General features: G+C 50.2%; 1 protein-coding gene across 8 annotated transcripts in view; it reads right to left on the bottom strand.

Moving 5' to 3' along the window:
* Positions 1-18903, bottom strand: part of LOC310888039 (cyclic AMP-dependent transcription factor ATF-7) — a 66968-nt gene that overhangs the window by 35747 nt on the left and 12318 nt on the right. For 2 of the 8 annotated variants that reach the window (XM_083814377.1, XM_083814378.1), the window contains exon 2: positions 10089-10157. In XM_083814377.1, the coding sequence (XP_083670503.1) occupies positions 10089-10136 (48 nt within the window). In that variant the 5' untranslated portion in view covers positions 10137-10157. Of the gene's footprint in view, positions 1-7441; positions 7549-10088; positions 10158-12848; positions 13006-16581; positions 16630-18903 lie in introns of those variants that run through there. The other 6 variants (XR_014575815.1, XR_014575816.1, XM_083814376.1 and 3 more) reach the window with 6 other exon arrangements.

Genomic DNA, 18903 nt, shown 5'->3' with positions numbered 1-18903 from the left:
ATGCTCGCAATGAGTGGGCACCCTGCTGAACCTGCACCCCTGGGTGCCGCGCAGGGGCCGCTTTCCAAGCGGGGGGATGTTCTCCCGTGTTGTAACCCACAGAAATTTCCACTGGGGACTTTCCCTCCCGCTCTGCTCATGTATGTGGCATCGAATGGCCCCAATAAAAGGGGGCTCCGAGCCAGGCTATGTGCATATTTTTATATATATATAATGTAGATGGACGTGTATCGGACATGAATAAATATATATGAGAAGAGATAGGGAGAATATCCTGGTTCCTCTCTTTCTCTGTATTTATACCCCTGAGTTTGCAAGTCGCCCGCTGAAACGCAGCGGGCTCGGCAGCCCAACCTGCCCTGGGAATCAGGCCGGGAGCTGCTCAGCGCCCTTCCTCTCAAGCACAGAAGGCGAAATCAAGTTTTGGGCAGCTCCAAAGAAGGTTCTGCCGCTGCCCCTGAGCCCTCGCCCCCTTCGTGGCTGGCAGGAGGGGCTCCCTTTGGAACCGAACCACCCCAGCGCCGCAGCTCGGCGGTGGGTGCGCTTCGGCTGTGATTTGCGAGCGGTTTGAAGGATCCTCTGGGACGAGAGGTGCTCCAAAAGGGCAATTAGCTCCATTACTGGCTATTCCACTGCAACACGCGATAGGTTTGCCGGTTGCGTGCCGCCTCATATACCCCGGCTGATGCCAAAATGAACAAGGATGCTAATGAAGCGAGCGGCGAGCGTGCCCGGCGCGGCGGCGGATGGCTCTGCAGCACGGCTCGTCCTCCGCCAGCCTTTTCTTTGACAGGACCTGCATTAAAGCCGGCTGCTGCATATTTTAAGGCGTTATTAGGCAGCCTGCAGCCTCAGCACAGCATCTCTGGGGCGGCAGAGGGGAAAAGCACGCAGCTATTTCTTCAAATCCAGAGGTGCTATTTCTTCATTTTAATTGCTACAGCAGCCGATACGGCCAAGAAATCCTATTACGAGCTTTATTTTTTTTTTTTTTTTAGAATAGGCGTTCACCAGAAGAGATAACTCTAAGAAATGTGAAAGCTGTTGCCAAATCTCATTGCATCTCCAGCGTGAGAAGCCAGGGTCAGGGCAGATTATTATTTTTTTTTAGAAAACCAGAAGCAGAAAGGAACTAACGCAAGTTTCAGTTACTTATCTCCTCTATGTATGGTTAAAACAATTCATTAAAAAAAAACAGACATATATTTAATTGGATTTGAGAGGTTTTTAGAGAAATATGCTCTAAAGCCTCACCAAGCACACCCAGTGCACCTTCCAGAGACTCCTGCCAGTCCCCCCCTAGTGCTGCACGCGCAGGAGGACGCTGCGGTAGACGAAAGCATCCAACAACAGCTTCCAGATAAATTTTGCTGCAGTGCATGCCCTTTCTAGCAGCCGCCTCCCCCAGTGGCCTTAGGCACCCATGTCCCAAGCCCTGTGCAGGAGGGAAAAGCTGCCCTCGCCCACCCAGCCCTTCACACGTGGCTGCAGCTGCAGAGCAACCCCCGGGGCTCCGGCGAGGAGGGCGAGCAGCACGAGCGTGCCTGCAGCGTCTCGGAGCCTCCCCTGCAAACGTTCCCAGTTCCCAGGTGCCTTCTGCCAGTCGTCTTCTTCCCCAAACAAACAAGAAAAGCCACGCACGAAACACATCGCCCCAGAAAATTAAGGTGGAGATCTCACGGGCTCTGCCTCCCGCTCTCAGCACCACCACTACATCACAAGGGCTGCACCAGAAGGGGTTTGGCAGCAGGGCTGAAGCCAGGAGCTTACTGGCAGGCAAAAAGGATGCAGAGAAGAAGAAATCCAGGGGGAAAACGCAGAGGACACCCTGCAATAACCGTTACTCTTCCCTGGCTAGTGTCACTTTGAAGCCTGCCATGTGCCACGACGGGAAGCGGGTGTTGCAACGCTCCCTGCACCCGTGGCACTGCAGCAACCAGCCCGGGGTTATTTTTAAACCATGGGGAGGGTGCAGAGGGGAAGAAAGGCAGCAAAATAGAGGAATTAGCCAGTCCAAGAAAAGGCTTGGGGGGGGGGGGGGCATGGATGAAAACCAAGCCCGGGCTGGGTGGGGTGACAGCTGCCCCGTGGCACCGGGCCAGCACCGGCACCAAAAGGGCATCGGGGAGGACGGCGGCGCGGAGCCGCGGCAGCGCCCGCGCTGCAGGAGGGGGAGAAGAAGCCTGCAGAAAGCCCTTGCAAAAGAAAAGCCTGTCCTCCTCGTCCCTGCAAGGCTGCCTCTCCATGCTGCAGTGCTTGTGGAGGGCTTCCAGATTCGTTACCTGTCCTCTCCGCAGCGCGGCCACTGCCCGGAGAGGTTTTGGGCACGGGCTGGGGGGCACCAAAGAGGCCACAGCACTAAAAGAGAGCTCGTGCTTAACACCAAATCAACCAGAGGGGATGCAAAGACGTTTTCCTGCGAAGAAAACGGCGTTCCACGTTATCGAGAGCCGGCTCTTTGGCACGGGCTTACGCGACGCTTTCTGCACGGCCGCGGGGTTTGCGCACAGGTCCGGCGAGTCCTTTGGCATCCAGGCTCTTATTTAGAAACGGGGGATTTGGAAAGCTGTCCGGAGCCATTTCCATCTGACAGACAAGTGTCTGTGTCGGTTCAGCGCCGCGCACGTGCTTCAAATGCAAAGCAGAAGTGGCATTCGCAGAACTGGCAGCGAACCCCAGCCGGAGGAATGATAAAGATTTTAACTTACAGGAAATGCCGCTATTAAATAATATTTAAGTCTTAATTATATTTTAAAACAGCCATTTTATAAAAAAAGAAGTTCTATTATAGTGCTTTTGTAGTTAAAGGTCTGTCAACATTTCCATTTTAAACCTTCATTTCTAGGGGGTTTATAATTTGGTCATAAAAATTCATTCTAGGCTGGAACTTGGCATACAGGGGCTCAGCCTAGGAGCAATATTTTTTATTATCCAATTTGGTTTAAATTGGTTTGGCCGTTTTTAAGTTATAGGAGTGTAAAAAATAAACGTTTACTGGTTTCAGATGCCTTCTCAAGCTTATTATTATTCAAAATTAGCTTTCCCCTCCCCACCTCCAAAAATACCTTCAGCAAGAGGTGGGAGATATCACTTCGCTCTGCCGACAACACATGAGTTACAATTCAAATTAATTCACTTCTTTTGATGCTAACAACCTAAAGAGTTACTATAACCAAGCACTACTTTGCCACGGACCCATTACGTACTGTAAATGCTCAGAGATTTGTGCAGCATCTGCCATTTCGTGCCTGCTGCACAGGTACTGCAGCTGTAAAGGCCTTAATTTGAAATAAATAATTAACTCGGGAAACCTGCACTCCTGGAAAATAATGGAAGACCTTTAACCAAGATGTTTCTCTACAGAATTTTATTTCAGCTGTGGCAGCTTCAAATAAAAAGCTGCAGATGTGAAGCAAGCAGGCACATACAGCTAGGAATTCCTCGCCACGGAGCCTCAGACATTTCCTCGGATTTAAAAACCAGAAGAGAAACTCTAGTTTATGGCTCAGCTCTTCAAATCACTCGGGTGCAGTAGGGACACAACATATACGTGACTTCGCATGCTAAGTGCAGACAAGGGGTATCTGTGCCCAAGCATAACAAAAAGCTTGGAGAATTATTATTATTTTTTTTTATTCTGGCTCCATCGTTAACATCCCCACTTTTTCATTTTAGTATTTGGCTGGCGCACAGGGGCGTCAGCCTCGGCTCAACCCCACCAGGCTGTGACCCTTTAGGGCAAGCAGGGGAGGTCTCTGTAACGCCTCCAAGGGCTCGCGGACGGATGGGAACTGCTTCCCGGAGGATCCAGCCCCTCGTTTTCGTCCCCAGGTGCCCCGTGGCACCGCGAGGTGCTTGGGTGACCTCAGGCAGAGACCCGGTGTCGGTCCCGGCACGGAGCCCCGGAGGGGGAGCTTGCGAGTCCTGCTCCTGGCTCCCAGCTCTCACCAGCCCTGTCCAGCTTCAGTGACTGCTGCCACCCGCCCTGCTCCACAGAAGCTGCTCTCCTGCTTAATAAGGCTCCGATTTCCAAAGCCATACCGGCTCCTACCTCATTAAATTGGGGGGTGTTAGGAGCCGGGATTCTTTAGGAAAAACACCCTGCGCCTGTGTCCAAGGCTAGCCCCACTCAGTTCCCGTGCCAGGACAGTAACAATCTCTATGGGAGGACGGGGTGTCATAACTCTGCTTAATCACCGTTTAAATTCCTGCTTGCTCTAACAGCAGGTAGCCAATTGGGCTGAAGTTTCTCCAAGACTCGATTTTAACCCTCTGAGTGTCTCACGCAGCTCGTCTGCCTTCCCTTCGTGAGCGCCAGGAGCAGAGTCTCAAGAGGCAGGCCCTGAGGCTGAGGCTGTTAAATCAATGCACAAATATTTCTTTCTGTTCGTGCTCGTATTCAAAGCGAACACATCCGTGCCCTGCGCACGCGTGGCCCCGGCAGCAAGCTCCAGCAGGGCTCACACACCCCTCTGCGTCTCCTCTGAGTACCGCTGGCTCCTGGCACCTTCGAGGCAGGGAATATTTTCTTACCTTGCTCCACCCCGTAACGGGAAGGACAAGAGAAGGACGGAAACAAAGCCAGCCTTTGGGATTGCCGTGAAAGAAAGATGCTTTGCTGTAAAGTAGACGGGCACGGGCGCTGCCTTCCTCTCACCTCCGGGCTGCCCTGCACACCTCCCTACTCGCTCCACTACATTATTCTGCCTCTTCCTATCACACCAGCTTGTCCTGACTGATCTGCTTCCACCGAGGACCTTCAGCCGCCGAGACACCTGTGGGAACAGGGACAAGACTCGTTCCTCCTAGCAGCGGAGCTGGGATAAGGAGGCACCGGCACAAACCCCGGCTCGGGCCGCCGCCAGCATCCATCGGCGGGAGGCTGCGAGCCCCACGGCAAACCTCCGAGCCCAGGAACCAGGCGGGTCCCAGGCCACCCGAAAGTTTGGACCACGACAAGGAGCGCTCACTGCTGGAAAGCTGCTCGGAGGGAGACGAGGGTCGTTTTTTTGCCCCCTCTCTGTACCAGGCCTGGTATAAAAGGGATAATCTATATTCGTTTGGATTATACAAGCTCCAAAACACACCTTAGCTTCAGTTCCGCATTTAACCAATCGCCGGAGCCATTTGTTGCCTCGTATATTACAAAGCAATAGAGATTTAAGGGATAATGGTCATGGCGGCAGAGTATACAAAGCAATAAACTGCTTTTGAGGTTGGTTAAATGCCAAGTGATGCTGAGGCCTCAATGCCATAAACATTATTTCTATTATATGACAAGATAAGAGGATACAATAAACCACAAAGAAGAAAAATCATTTTCTGGCCTCGTGAAAGTTCTGGGCTCTGCGTTTCTCGGACACTGCACGAGCATCACCTCAGTGGCGTGGGTTTAAGGGGAATAAATTGTTAAATTAAGGGGGGGGTTTAAAAAGCAAACGATTGTTTGAGGAAATGGCCTGTATAACCGTAGTGCTGGAATTAGGACCCGAGCGATGATTTGTGTCACTTATAAAGAGGGGAATGGCACCGAGTGGGGAGGCAAGGGCCAGGCAAAGTCTTGCTCCCAGTAGAACATATTCAGGGTTATGGGCCCTTCGTTAGTTTGGGCACCAGGAGCGGGCAAAATAGCTTTATTAATAAAGATGGTCCTCTGTTACGATGCTTCATAAAACCTCCCGCATCCAGCGCTGCCCAAGCCTTCAGGAGAGGAGCAGAAGTTGTCGGAGGGGCACGTCCCTCCTGCAACGCGCACAGCACCGGCTTTCCCTGCCCAGATCAGGCTCCAGGCACAGCACGGAGTCTTTAACACAGCCTTCCAAGGGAGGAAACGAACCCAGCCGGTGAGCGACTTCCCTCTGCCACCACCAGATCACAGCAACGAAGCAGCACGAGCCCAGCCGAAGCCCCTGCCTTCCTCCCAGACCTTTGCTCTGGATGCCTTCAGCACGCTGGCCGAAGCTTTAATTACCCCGTGTTAATGAGTCAGAGCTGTATCATTACACAGACTTCGTTAATACCTTTCGACTTTAACGGCAACGCTTTGCTTTACAGCTCACACTCGGTTGCGCCAAGGCTGTCTTTCATCACTCAGAGTGTTTTAAATGGGATTAGGAGATTTTGCTAACGATTAGCAGCGCGCACCACCTCCAGATTAGTTTCACCCAAGGTGTTCAATGAAAGCCTGACTCGGGGCACAGCTCCACGCCTCCCGCGGGCGTTTCGAGGCAGCAGCGCGGGGCTCACGGCCCCATCGAAGCGCTCTTCTCCCTCCGTGCAGAGGGGGCTAGGGGAAGGGGGCCAGGGAAAAACGTGCCAGCTGTCCTCTTGGAGCAGAAACCGGATAAATGACCTTGAGAAGAATCCTCTTTAAAAGCAGTATATGCGGCGCATTTAGAAGTCAGCTGTGTCGCAGCAGCCTCGCCGTTGGGAAGCGATCGCATGCAGAATCCAAAAATAACACCATTAAAGACCTAGCAACCAAAACATGTTTACGTGCCCACTGAAAGCCCACTGCTTGTGATGATACGGGAGGGCACAGCAAGACCTGCCCGTCTATTTTTGGTGGCCGTTCCCCCTTCCCCCTCCGCACTTCCCTGAAAAATTCGCTTTATGGCCTTTTTTCTACATAGAAGGGACAAAGGGAAAGCAGGAAAGAGGCAAAAAGCACAGCAGACAGGGCTGGTGCTAGCTGTAGAGGGGAAGAACCGGCTAATGATACAAAGGAATTACACTGGGAAGCAACAGATTTTTTTTTTCCTTTAAACCGAAGTGGGAAAATCACCACTGGCTTCCCAGTAATTGCCTGCAGTCTCCTGTTCAAATTAGCCTGGCTCTGCTCTCCCTTCTCCCATGACCTCCCATGTACTGTGCGCCTCAAAGCAGCGTTTGCAGGAGGCAGATCGCTGATTTTAGGGAGAGGAAAAGGACTGCTGACTTCCCTGTGCCTGCTCCCCCAGCTGATCACAGAAGCCCGAAGCCCATCGCAGCCTGCTTGGGACTGCGGTGGCCCGGGCACGGGGACTGGTTGGGGAGCAGCCCACCAAAAACAGATCGCACCCCTCAAACAGGGAAATACCCAAGAGAGCAGAAATCTGCAAGGACCAAAACATGCCAGCGGGTCAGGCATGGGCTCAAAGGTTTAGAGATGAGAGAACGGAACAGAGACATCGGAGCCGTGCTGGCGAAGGCAGCGTCCCGAAAATGATGACCGTGATGACCGAAGAGGCAGAGAGGCTCAACAGCCAACGGCACCCTCCCTTTGCAACGGCTTTCTTCCTACACAAGATGCACACAGAGGTCTTCAAGGATCAGAAGAAAACCTGCAAGGAAGTCTCCTCCAGTGCCAGCCACAGCCTGGCTCTTTTTTGGGCTGGGAAACATCCTCCTGTGCTTTCAGTGACAACACACCGTTTGTGTGCTGGGGTGAAAATCAAATTACCTTCCAAAAAGCTCAAAACTCTGCATCCTGCCGACTCTCACGGGTGCCAGAGGCATTCGGCACCTGTAGGAAGGTTGGGATCCCGGGGATTTCACTGCCCCTGATACCTGTGTTTGAAGACAAGCGTTTCAATCTTTAGGAAACAAGGGAATGAACTGAGAGAGGCGCAGCCACCTCTGACCCTTATTAAGGCTTCGCTTTAACATCAGCCTACACGAATAAGCCATTTTTGATGGGATGATCCACGGCGGCTTGCCGAGGGTCAGGTTTTAGTGCCAAAAGGCACCACAAGCTGCTGGGGAAACAATGCAGCACGTGCTCGAGAGCTCAAGCCCCGCAGACAGCTGCTGGCAGCCATCATCCCCCCAACATCGAATACTAAAAATAAATCCAGATCTGAAGCAGCCAACTGCACTTCCCTGTACGGCTCATCTGGAGGATCCAATTTTATTCCACTTGCCCACTGAACACTGATTTGGGCTGATCCTTCCACCATCCTTCCAGCTGGTACCGCTGCGTTTTAATGGCGAGCAGAATTTGTAAAGGCTCGAAAAAGCTTCAACACGAAGAGATTTGGAGAATAAAGGACAAAAAAAAAAATGCACGCAAGATTCTAGGACTTATAGGGAGAGGTTTGGGGCTCTATGTATTCAGTTAGCCCAAAGCACCGTTAAGGGGTGACTTGACCCATCAGTAAACACCTACAGACATCAGAAATTTGATAGAAAGGATTTTCTGTCTAAGAAACAAAAATTAGTAAGATCCACAGCCTGGAAGCTGCAGCTGAACAGGTTCAGACTGGAAATAAGGCATAATTTTTCCTTACCAGAGAGAGCAATTAACTATTAGAACAACTTAACCGAGGGCTGTGGTGAATTTTCCATCACTGGAAATATTTTAAATCAAGCTTGGATCATCATTATTTAATACATGCTCTGGTTTGAACAGGTATTGAAGGACGTTCTAGGAAACTGTGCACGAGGTCAGGTTAGATCACAATGAATCATACCGGTATGAATTACCCGGATTCTAACATTTCAATATTAACATGAAGAATTGTCAGAATTACCCATAAGCAGCAGTCTGGAACAGCGAAAGGAGGAAGCAACCACCTTTATATGTCATTTGTGGGAGATTGTGGGAGATTAAATTTAAATACATTGTTGTTTGCCTTAATTGCTTGTTTGAATCCGATTTTAAGGTTGTATGATTGAAGTGCTCACATCATTAAGTGCTCAAATACAGCTAATACATTTTATAAATGACTTGCACAATTTCACAGGCAAAGAAGTTCAAGATAAAAAGCAGCTTATAAAAAAAAAAAAAAAAGGAAGATCACCTGCAAGTGGATAGAAAATGCTTCAGATGAGACTAGTGCCAGAATGACCAAAATGCTAAGGAGTCGTAACTGTGTATTTTTTTTTTAATATCCCCAGTCCCCAAGAGTTTGCAGATGAGGTTTTTGACCCATTTCTGCGCTATAAAAATAAATGCGTCACAGAATTCACATGCAGTCTCTGAAGACATGCCCCAAGGATGGAGAATTATCTTTAATTCCAATTAAGAGACCCACAAGAGGCATTAAAGTATTAAATACCCCAAAGAATCACATGGGGGACAGGAATACCACCCTGGGATCGGTCAGACCTCCCAAATGCGTCACAGGCACAACAGTTTGGCAACCTGGCATCCAGTGGTTGCAGTCAGGAAAACAAAGCGTGTGTAGACCACTTAATAGCTAATTAAAACCCACAATTCCCCTCTCCCTCCACCATAAGAGGTTCAAACGCTTCGGAACAGACAAACCCAATTTTCCTTGGACTCCGTACAGTTCTGTACTTCCACAGAAGCCCCGCTTCCTAATAAATCCCATTAAAACGGCCCCAACAGGGGTTACAGAATCCCCCTGTCCCTCCCGTTACTACAGCAGGAAAGCTACCAAGATGCTACGCCACTGAGAGACTCCAAACTGGGCTTTGGGAAAGCACTAATTTCATCAAAGTCCAACAAAAAGGTGCCTTCCCAGGCAGGCACACCTACGAGAAGGGTCCTATTGCTGCAAAGGGGATGTGACTCATTCAAGGATAAGCGTTTGCCCTAAGAAAGCCAGCAAAAGTTTTGCAAGGCCGTAACCAACCCCAGCAAGTCAGCCGTGGAAGAAAAAAAATTCACAATGGGTCTTTTTTCTTTTTTTTTTTTTTTGGAGCCCAAAATAGTCCATGGCAGTTTGGGGTTCGCATAACACGAACCATCAACTGTCACATTCTCAGCTGCTTTACAGAATATGCCACAGCAGCTAACTCATCCTGACAGAGAGCGAATGCCTGTCCTTTGGTTAAACAGCCTTGAAAGAAGATGAGCAACGTTATCAGAAAACATTAACGGGAGATCAGCATGTTTCCTCTGGGCTGTGTGGGTCTCAGGGAAAACACCGACAGAATAACAACACGCCGCAGAGCCAGGCAGCTTTCATTACTTTGGAGTGCCTGCACTTGCTCATAACCTGGATTTACACACTGCAAATCCTCTGATCTGATTACCTCCAGTGATCACGTAAAACACCGGCTTTAAACTCTTTGCCTCAGTGATAAAACAGCCACTTTGATTCACAACGACACATTCACAATAAAGTATACTGTAAACGTACCTGTCCGCAGCCGGGGGCATTGCACACAAACGGCCTGTCGTCTCCCATATTTCATGCAGCTCAGCTAAGCTGGGGAGAAAGGAGAGAAGAGGAAATTGTTAAATAAGCTAAAAAAAAAAATATTAAAAATCTCAAGAGCAGAAGCAGCCCTCTGCAGGACCGTCATTAATCACAGGGAAGGAGGATCTCCTTGTGCCCTAGATCGCCATCAGGGAAGAGAAATTAATCCAACCCGAGTTTAAGTAAGGCTTCGGAGGGCCTGGCTGATTTTTCACGTACAAAGTGGAGGAGGAAGCGTGGCTGGAAGGGCTCATTGGGAACCGTGACAGTGCGACAGCGCGGGCCACCGGCCAGGACACGAGCACTTGTCCACGCCTGGGCTCCCTCCGAGGCCCCACCAGCGGCTCTCCGGAGGGCCCGGCCACTTTCTGCTCTCCACGTCTCAATTTCATAGAATCATAGAACGGCTTGGGTTGAAAAGGACCTTAAAGATCACCTAGTTTCAACCCCCGTGCTCCGGGCAGGGTTACCAACCACCAGAGCAGGCTGCCCAGAACCGCAGCCAGCCTGGCCTCGAATGCCTCCAGGGATGGGGCATCCACAACCTCCCTGGACAACCCGTCCCAGTGCCTCACCACCCTCCGAGGGAAAAACTTCCTCCTGATATCTAACCTAAATCCCCCCTGTCTTAGTTTAAAACCATTCCCCCTTGTCCTATCGCTATCAACTCATGTAAACAGGCGTTCCCCCTCCTGTTTGTACGCTCCCTTCAAGTAGGCCGCAATGACGCTCCCTTCAGGTACTGGAAGGCCGCAGTGAGGTCTCCCCAGAGCCTTCTCTTCTCCAAGCTAAACGAGCCCAGTTCCCTCAACGTTTCCTCAAAGGAGAGGTGCTCCAGCCCTCTGATCATCTTCGTGGCCCTCCTCTGGACCCCTTCCAAGAGCTTCACATCCTTCTCGTGCTGGGGGCCCCAGGCCTGCATGCAGTATTCCAGGTGGGGTCTCACAAGAGCAGAGTAGAAGAGACAATCACCTCCCTCTCCCTGCTGCCCACCCCTTTTTTAATGCAGCCCAGGACATAGTTGGCCTTCCAGGCCAACTTGCCGGCTCATGTCCAGCTTCTCGTCCAGCAGGACCCCCAAGCCCTTCTCTGCAGGGCTGCTCTTGAGTTCTTCTTCACCCAGTCTATATATTTCTATATATTTCATCCCCTGCAGGACGGGGACAACGCTCATCTCTCACAAAGAGGTGCCCAAGCCCAGCAAAGACACACGAAACATCCCAATAGCCACAGGCGGAGAGTGTCGAGGCTGCTGCTTCGCCCTCCCCTCGGATTGAGGGTAGGAAGCACGGACACACGAGCAGAGATGGTGACAATCTCCAGGAGGAAAAAAAAAAAAAAAAGAAAAACGCGCAAGCGAGAAGCGAGCAAATAAATCCAAGTCCTCTCTACGTACAAGTTATATTTTCAATGGGAGAGAGCTAAAATTTGTCATTTAATTAATTAAGGGATTATAGGAGTGGTGCTCCGTTTTACAAGGCAATAATCTGGCTCCCTAGTGGGTAAACTACAAGGCTGGTGGCAGGGGTAGTTTATCACAGATTATAGCCAAGGATAACAAAACACTCAGTCCTATTATGCTACAAGTGAAGCTATTCTTATTAATAAAAAAAAATAAGAGTAAATAAAGTAACCCCCACCACCTCAAATTCAAGAAATAATGGTTCCCTCCACCCACTGATATTTTTACAGCAGGATTTTAAAAAGCTATAATAAACCAAATGCTATCTCTTCGGGGGGTTTACTGCGCGAACACGTTCTGGCTGTTCGCGTCGCTTCCAGCATCTCCTCCTCCAAGTTCAGCGCTTGGCTCCAGCCACGCATGTCAGCCTGCTACAGCCAAGAGCAGAAACGAAACCAGACCGCGGCCAGAAGGCATTCACGGAGACACAGGCTCTTTTAGCCAGCCTTTTGCATTTCTAACCATGAATGCACGCATGCACGCACGCGCCGAGCGGCGGCGGGAGGGTGGGGAGACTTGTTATTTTTAGGAGCTATATGAGAAAGTGTCCGAAGAACGCGACTTCACGGCACAGGGCGAGCGCACGGCCTGCAGAGAACAGCCCCCTTTTGCTTTTCTTAAAAAAGACACCAATATGCGTTTTGTTTAATAATAAAAAAGGCTATTTTTCAATGCGTGCAGCTGAAGTGGGTGGCTACACGAGGTGGAATTCCCCACCCCGAGCCCTGGTTCGGCCACAGTACAAACCAGCAACAACCAAAAGCTAGCAGCAAGGAGCTGCCAGCCCTTCTCCCCCAAAAGGGAGAGACGTCCACGACACCAGGCTGCGTTTGGATTTATTAAGCAAAACGCCAGGGCCTATGCAAACACGGACTCACAAAGGATAAATAGCCCTCTCACAAATGTAACGGGCGAGCAGCCAAAACCTCCCTAGCACAGGGCAAACTTCACAATAAAGGCAACGAATGCGGCCAGGAACAGCCCAGCAGCCCCCCAGGAAAACCCCCAGAGGTGGGATGGGGCTGGCAGAACTCGAGGGTGCCACCAGCCCTGCGCTAGAAGATTAAATCGTGATGAAGACCAGCCTTGAGGTGACCCAGCAAGATGGGTCTCAATGTGAACTCATGAAAAAAGAGGAGTTGGCACCATCCTGAACTTCCCCCAAGCTTCCCACTGGGAACTTGAGAAATGGACGTGCTGAACCGTTGCTTCTGCTGCTAAACAAGCAGGGACCTCACCTGCATCCTTCCACAACCGACTGCATCTCTTCCAAGCGGAATCGCTTCGGTGCACCTGCTGCGTCCTACCGGAGGTAACCCAGCAGCTGCCACCGCCTGCTCCGAAGGCGCAGAGAAGCCCAGGGAGCTGAGGACGTCCTACACTCAAAAGCAGCCTCTACCAAGGAGAGACGGAGAGGTAGACGGAGAGGTTAAATGTTCCTGTAACACCGAACCACTGCTCAGATCAACTCCCTGACGCTGCGAAGAACGGAAGCAGAAAACTCTTGAAACATATTTTACCACCAGCGCTTGAGGTCCAGAAGGATTGCATCTAAACCTTCAGTGAGCTGCGCAGAAAGCTGCAAGCCGGAGTCAAGAGACAGGGCTTGAGCTTTTACTATGGAGTCCTAGCAGAAGGTAACCCAATTAATACATTTTCTGTAAGAAAATAACAGAAATCAGATCAGACACAGAGTACACATCCGCTCAAACACTACTAGTTATTTTACTCTCTTTGTAGCACGGCAGGTGGTAAGACTCCTGTACAGGGATACAGACAGACTAAAGGTCCAACAACTGCTCTTTTGGGCAACCTGGATCTTGTTTTTCCCCTCCCAACAGCCAGTCTTGCTTTGTGCCCGTCTTCCTCGCCTGTAAGGGACAAAGATGTGTGCGCAGCACTCGGCACAGCCAAGGCTCCCCGTAGCTGCAGGCAGCGTTGTCCATCACGCTGGAGGCAGAAGCAAGAGGCATCACTTCCAGCCTTCTTAATCTGCATTTAGTCAACGACACGTGCAGGCTTCGACGAGTTGCTTCCTGCCTCCAAAGCAAGAGGCACAAGTTTGCACTCGTGGGGGCTCCCAGGTTAGTGTTTGAGCGGAACTCCGGGGGTGTAAATAGCAGGGAGCATCCTGAGAGCTGGCAACACGAGAGCCTGAGCGCTCCTCCTGGAGTCCTCGCGGCCAGGTACGCCAGCGAGGAGGTGTGAAAGGGGAGGCTATGCCGTCATGCTTAGAGCCTGCTCCCCAAAAACCCCCAAAACCTCAGTTCCTCTGCTAGTCCACACTGCAGTCTGCAACCGTCAGCGATGACAATGCGCCAAGGCGAGAGCCGTGGCACCGAGGCAGCAGCGAAGTCACCGAGCTTTCAAGGAGAGTTGCAATGCCCCTTGCTGTCAGAAGCAGCCTGGTGCTGGAAGACTTTAAATCGCCCTTGAATGTTTAAGCTCCGGCGTGTGGGATGAGGTTGGGGATGGATTTGTTTCATCAACAAACAAAGCTTATTGTTCAACACGTAGCATAATTATCGCGGAGGGAGACTGCTGTATTTCGCAGGGCAGCCAATGCTGTGGTGTTTTAATTAACACAGGTCAGGGATCCGTCCTTACCGCCGTCACTTAAGCAGCTTGCTGCCTTCACCAGTAAGAAAAACACGAGGTAGGCAGACCCCGAAGTTCATGCTTCTGATGCAGATAAAAGCTGTTTGAGAAGTTAAAGAAATGGATCAGCTGTCACTCTCGGGGTTTTGATAACCCTAAGCGAAACAGAGGCAGGAAAACAAAACAAAAACCCAGCGGCGTTTCAGGCTGCCTGCCAGCTCCTTCTGATAGCATAACAAGCAGCTCTATTAAAAAAAATTGGGGACTAACATGCTGCAAAACCCTCAGTTTACTTGATCTTGCAAAGTGTCAAGAGGATTCACTCATTCTTTACAGAAAGATTTAGCTGCTCGTTCACTACAGAATATGACTGGTATGTACATACATGTGCTCAGATTTATATCACATTTAGTCAGGATAAATTGCTTCAATAAATTCTTTTCTTAAGAACAGGCAGAATAAGCAGATGATTGGATACTGGGAACACATTCTCATCCCTCTTCCTGCAGCCGCGGGACAGTATTTCACTGTTTTGATGATTTTTAGCATGTTGGAAACAGCAAGGGGAAGCAAAGAAATGCAGACAGATTACTGAAGCGTGCTTCAAAGTTCTGTCAGCACAGACCCGACAAGCAGCTGCCGTGTCATGGAAGACTAAAAAGACACTTTCCAGCAAAGACGACCGTGCTCCACGAGCCCGTATGTGTTTTTCTCTCTCTGGCATTACTAACTCGCGCTGTATTTGCATGCAAATAACCTACAGGCTGTCTGCAAGAAAGAAGTAAACCCAAAGCCACACTTCACAGCAGTCTCGAGCGTGTGTCGTGCTGGTAATCGAGCACCCCTTGGATTTTGCACGGGGTGTTTAAGAGCACAAATTTTCTGAAGAGTAGCTGGGACAGAGCAGCGCTCTCAAGGGGAGCAACTCCTCTGCAGCACGCACAGCAGGCAGAAAAACAGAACAAACACGAGCTTCGCTTCCAGGGCTGCACCTGCCCTACAGCAGACCTCATTCCCACCTGCAGTTGCATCTTGTAATCCCTCACCAATTTGTAATCCCTCACCAGAGCAACTGTAGAGGATGTTTGCAAAGGGGCCAAGTCCAGCCAGAACAGCCACAACTCCACCACTTCTCCAGCGCCGCTTATCCAAGGGTGTCAGCACTGACAGAGCAATGACGACTTTTTCCTGAAGTTAATCTTGTTCTCTGTTTGTCGGGGACATCGCCTCTTCCTACTTCTGGCAGGGAGATAAATGAGGAGTATTACGTGAAGTGGCCCGGTGCACGCCAGGGCTGACACCAAGGTGACACAGGAGGCGCGTGCTGCGATAGCGCCCGAGAGACGAGGGGCTCTTCTGCACGAAGTGAGGCACGGCCCTTGTCCTGTTCTCAGCTCTGCCGCTGCCTCGTGCTACGATCTTGGGCACCCCACTTCCAAGTGCTCCACGGCCTGAGAAAACGAAGCCTCGGGAGGTTAAACACCCGGCCACGCAGGCTCCGTTTACTCAACTGCTGCACGAACCGTGTGTGCAGGGCGTGAAGATGTTTAAAGCTGTGGTTCCACAAGGCACTCGCCCACAGAGCCTTTTGTTAATTCGGATCCTTCGCTGGGAGGGACTGCATGCGTTCATAGAAGCAAAAGTAATCAAGTCACAGATGATGCACAATAAAGCTAAGTATTTTGTCGTACACGCTGTGAGGCAGCGTGCTTTAAATGTCCATTAACACAAGAGCATTTTGGACAGCCTGAGGCCTTACTGATAGCAGAGGGCTTCCATTAAGTTCTGAAGAACTAGGAGACATTGTTTTGGAGATGATTATTGGTCTGATGAAGAAAGAATAGGAGACGGTCTACTTTATTTTGAGGTTTTGGAAAATCTGAGTCAAGAGCGTGAACGCGGTGATGCAGCCACCACATCACTTTTGTGTGCAGCACGCCAAGCCCGCTGCAGATTGCTTCATAAATAATTCCGTCAGCAGACCCACCTGAAACTCGCAGGGAGAATTCCCTCGCGAAGAGTCGAGAGAATTAAAAAAGAAAACCCTCAAACAAATCAAAATATCAAATTAGCACCTACAGAACTCAAACCGTACAAAATCCCCTCAGAACCGTTGAGGCTCCTAAGTGACAAATCTATCACGGGCTGAACCCGGGCACGAGAAGGCTCTCAGCTAAGACAAAGACAGCAACTCACCCCTACAACGGCCTTTAGGAACCCTACAGGCTTTGATTTAGCTGCACTGAAGAGGAAGCTACTTACCGCTTTCGAAGCGTTTTGTCCTCTTAAAGCTTAAACCCAGCAGAAAAAGGCCTCAGCGTTTCAGAACGCGTACTGCAGATGAAACGTATTTAAAGCTGCGTTTTAACTAACCTGGTTCCAGTGTCTGCTGTGGACAGGCTCAGCTGTAATCCAGGCTAGCCGTGAGGATCCCTACTCTAGGCAAGCCCCTGCGAAGGGAAGGCAGACAGGTGGGAGTGAAGAGTTTTGCCCTCAGCACCGGCGGCTGCAGACGGAGAAACCTTTGCCAGTTCTGATACTGCCAAAGCATATTGTAATTCGGAGACACACAACCACGACCCCCACCGTTCTGGGGATGTAAAGCTCCACGGGCTTTTCAAACGGCTGCTTTTGAGGTTGCTTTGCTGTTATCCTTCCCTGTGGCTCTGCCGAATAACGAGAGGAGGTGCTGGGATGGGAAGCAGGAAGACGGCCCAGCTCAGGACCTGCCACCTGCCCATCACTTCAGCAGGTGGCTCGTTCCCCAGCACAGGCCCTCCTGCTCTTGCATGTAAATTTTTCCAGTAAACAGGAAAATTCGGCCTTTTCCCACCAAATTTCTCCATCACCCCTGCTGCCCACCAACATCCACACGCACACGCCGTCATCCCAGTCCCATACCACCCCCTGGCTAAGAGCATCAGTAAATGGAGACTACTACATTTACCATGTATATATTTACTCTACATTTACTATGTATTTACTTGTAAATCCCAGTAAGCACTAACAAAAGGTGGGATTTTTGAATTCAGCAACGAACCACGATCGAGGTGGGAAGTTCCAAAGAGGTTAAAAACGGTGCCTGTGTTCATATACAGAAAGAATGACACTGAGTATTTTAAAACACACATTTTACACACCTAAATGGGCTCTTGGTACTTGCTGGAACCTCTCCTTCCTGCCCATCTCAACGCCTGAACTGCCCACCGGGTCCCCTGTTCACGAGGAACTTGACTGGGACGCTGGTCTGGGGAGAAGCTAGTTTTGCTTACCTCAGTAATGAAAATTTCCACTTTTTTTTTAAAGTTTAATTCTTCCTACAGATATTAAAGTCAGCCCATATGCTGCTTTCCCCCTGGTATATCAGTCCATAAACCCAAGTAGTCCCAAAGCACGTTAACTAGCCCATTAAGAAAAAAACTAAGCCCGTTATCCTAGTCTAGACAGACACCTAGGGGTAATATTTTAAGTCCCTTAAAAGGAATTAGATGTACTACATGCATCGACAACAGCAATGAAAGACCAGCCTTCCTGAAAAGGATTTCCCCCAGGACGCGTGTTGGCACCTCGTGGAAGCCATTTTAAAGAACTTCCATTTGGAAGCAGTTTAGGGAAAGAGGCAAAAAGCAGGATGCAGGTTTTCAAGCTCACGTTGGGCATTCGTGTGGCCCTTCATCCATGCTCTGCATCCTGCCACATGCACTAACCTAGCTCCAGAGAGGATCAGGGTTTCTGAGCTGTGCCTGTAGCCACGGGACAAGTCCTGGTTTTGGTCGGCAGCACAAGCCTGATGCCACAGAAATGGCTCGAGTCGGGCTCTTCGCCTCCTGTGATGCTTCCTGCAGCCAGGCTTTCACAAGCACACGTCCCTACAAACATCCCGCGTTCCTCGGGGCCCTAACCCGTGTCAGGGCGCAGGTAGGAGCGGCGCGGTTTCTTGTTCGTAAAGCTTCCACGGACCTGTTCCAGCTGAATCACCGACAAGTACTTGAGGTCTGAAAGCAGTCTCGAGCCAAGATCTGGAGCTCTGAGTCATGCCTCCTCTGGTCTGCAACAGTCACGAGCAACCTCAACCGCAAAGAGAGATGACGGCCCCCCAAAATGCTGCTGGTCCCATCTCCCCTCCCACGTCCAGCTTTCCCTACAGACAGCACCTCCTGCACCCAACACTGGCACCCCCCCAGCTCCCACCACCCAGAAAACATTTTTTCTGGATCACCTCAACCCCCCCCATGAAAAAAAAACCACAAAACTCGTCCTTAAATCTGAAGATGGAAGAAACTCCCCGGCCACTTACTGCTGAATGTTGGGGGATAGAGATAGAATGAAAAATGCTCTAAAAATAAGGCCCTATTGTTGTACTTGCATGTGACTATTGTTATTGCAGGAATGCTTGTGCCCAACACTCTTTTACATCTGTGTCTTGCAAGACAAGCTGAAATACTTCAAATCCCAGAGAATGCTCGGGTGTCTGCAAAAATTGCTCTGCTTTGGATTTGCCAACACAGCCCCGCAGCACAGCTCCCTGCTCCAGCAGGAACGCGCTTCCTCGTACACCAGCACAAGCACATTTATGGTTTATTCCCATAAATCATAAGGATAAACTTTACATTAATGTGACCACAAAATTAAAGCTAGAGGTTGCACCAGCTATGAAACAAAACCAGAAGAGCTGCAGAGCTACCTCCTAAAAAT

This window comes from Anser anser (genome assembly GCF_964211835.1).
Source record: "Anser anser genome assembly, chromosome: 30".
NCBI classification, from domain to species: domain Eukaryota; kingdom Metazoa; phylum Chordata; class Aves; order Anseriformes; family Anatidae; genus Anser; species Anser anser.
The sequence above is the reverse complement of the archived record's forward strand: the minus strand, read 5'-3'. Positions and strand labels throughout refer to the sequence as shown.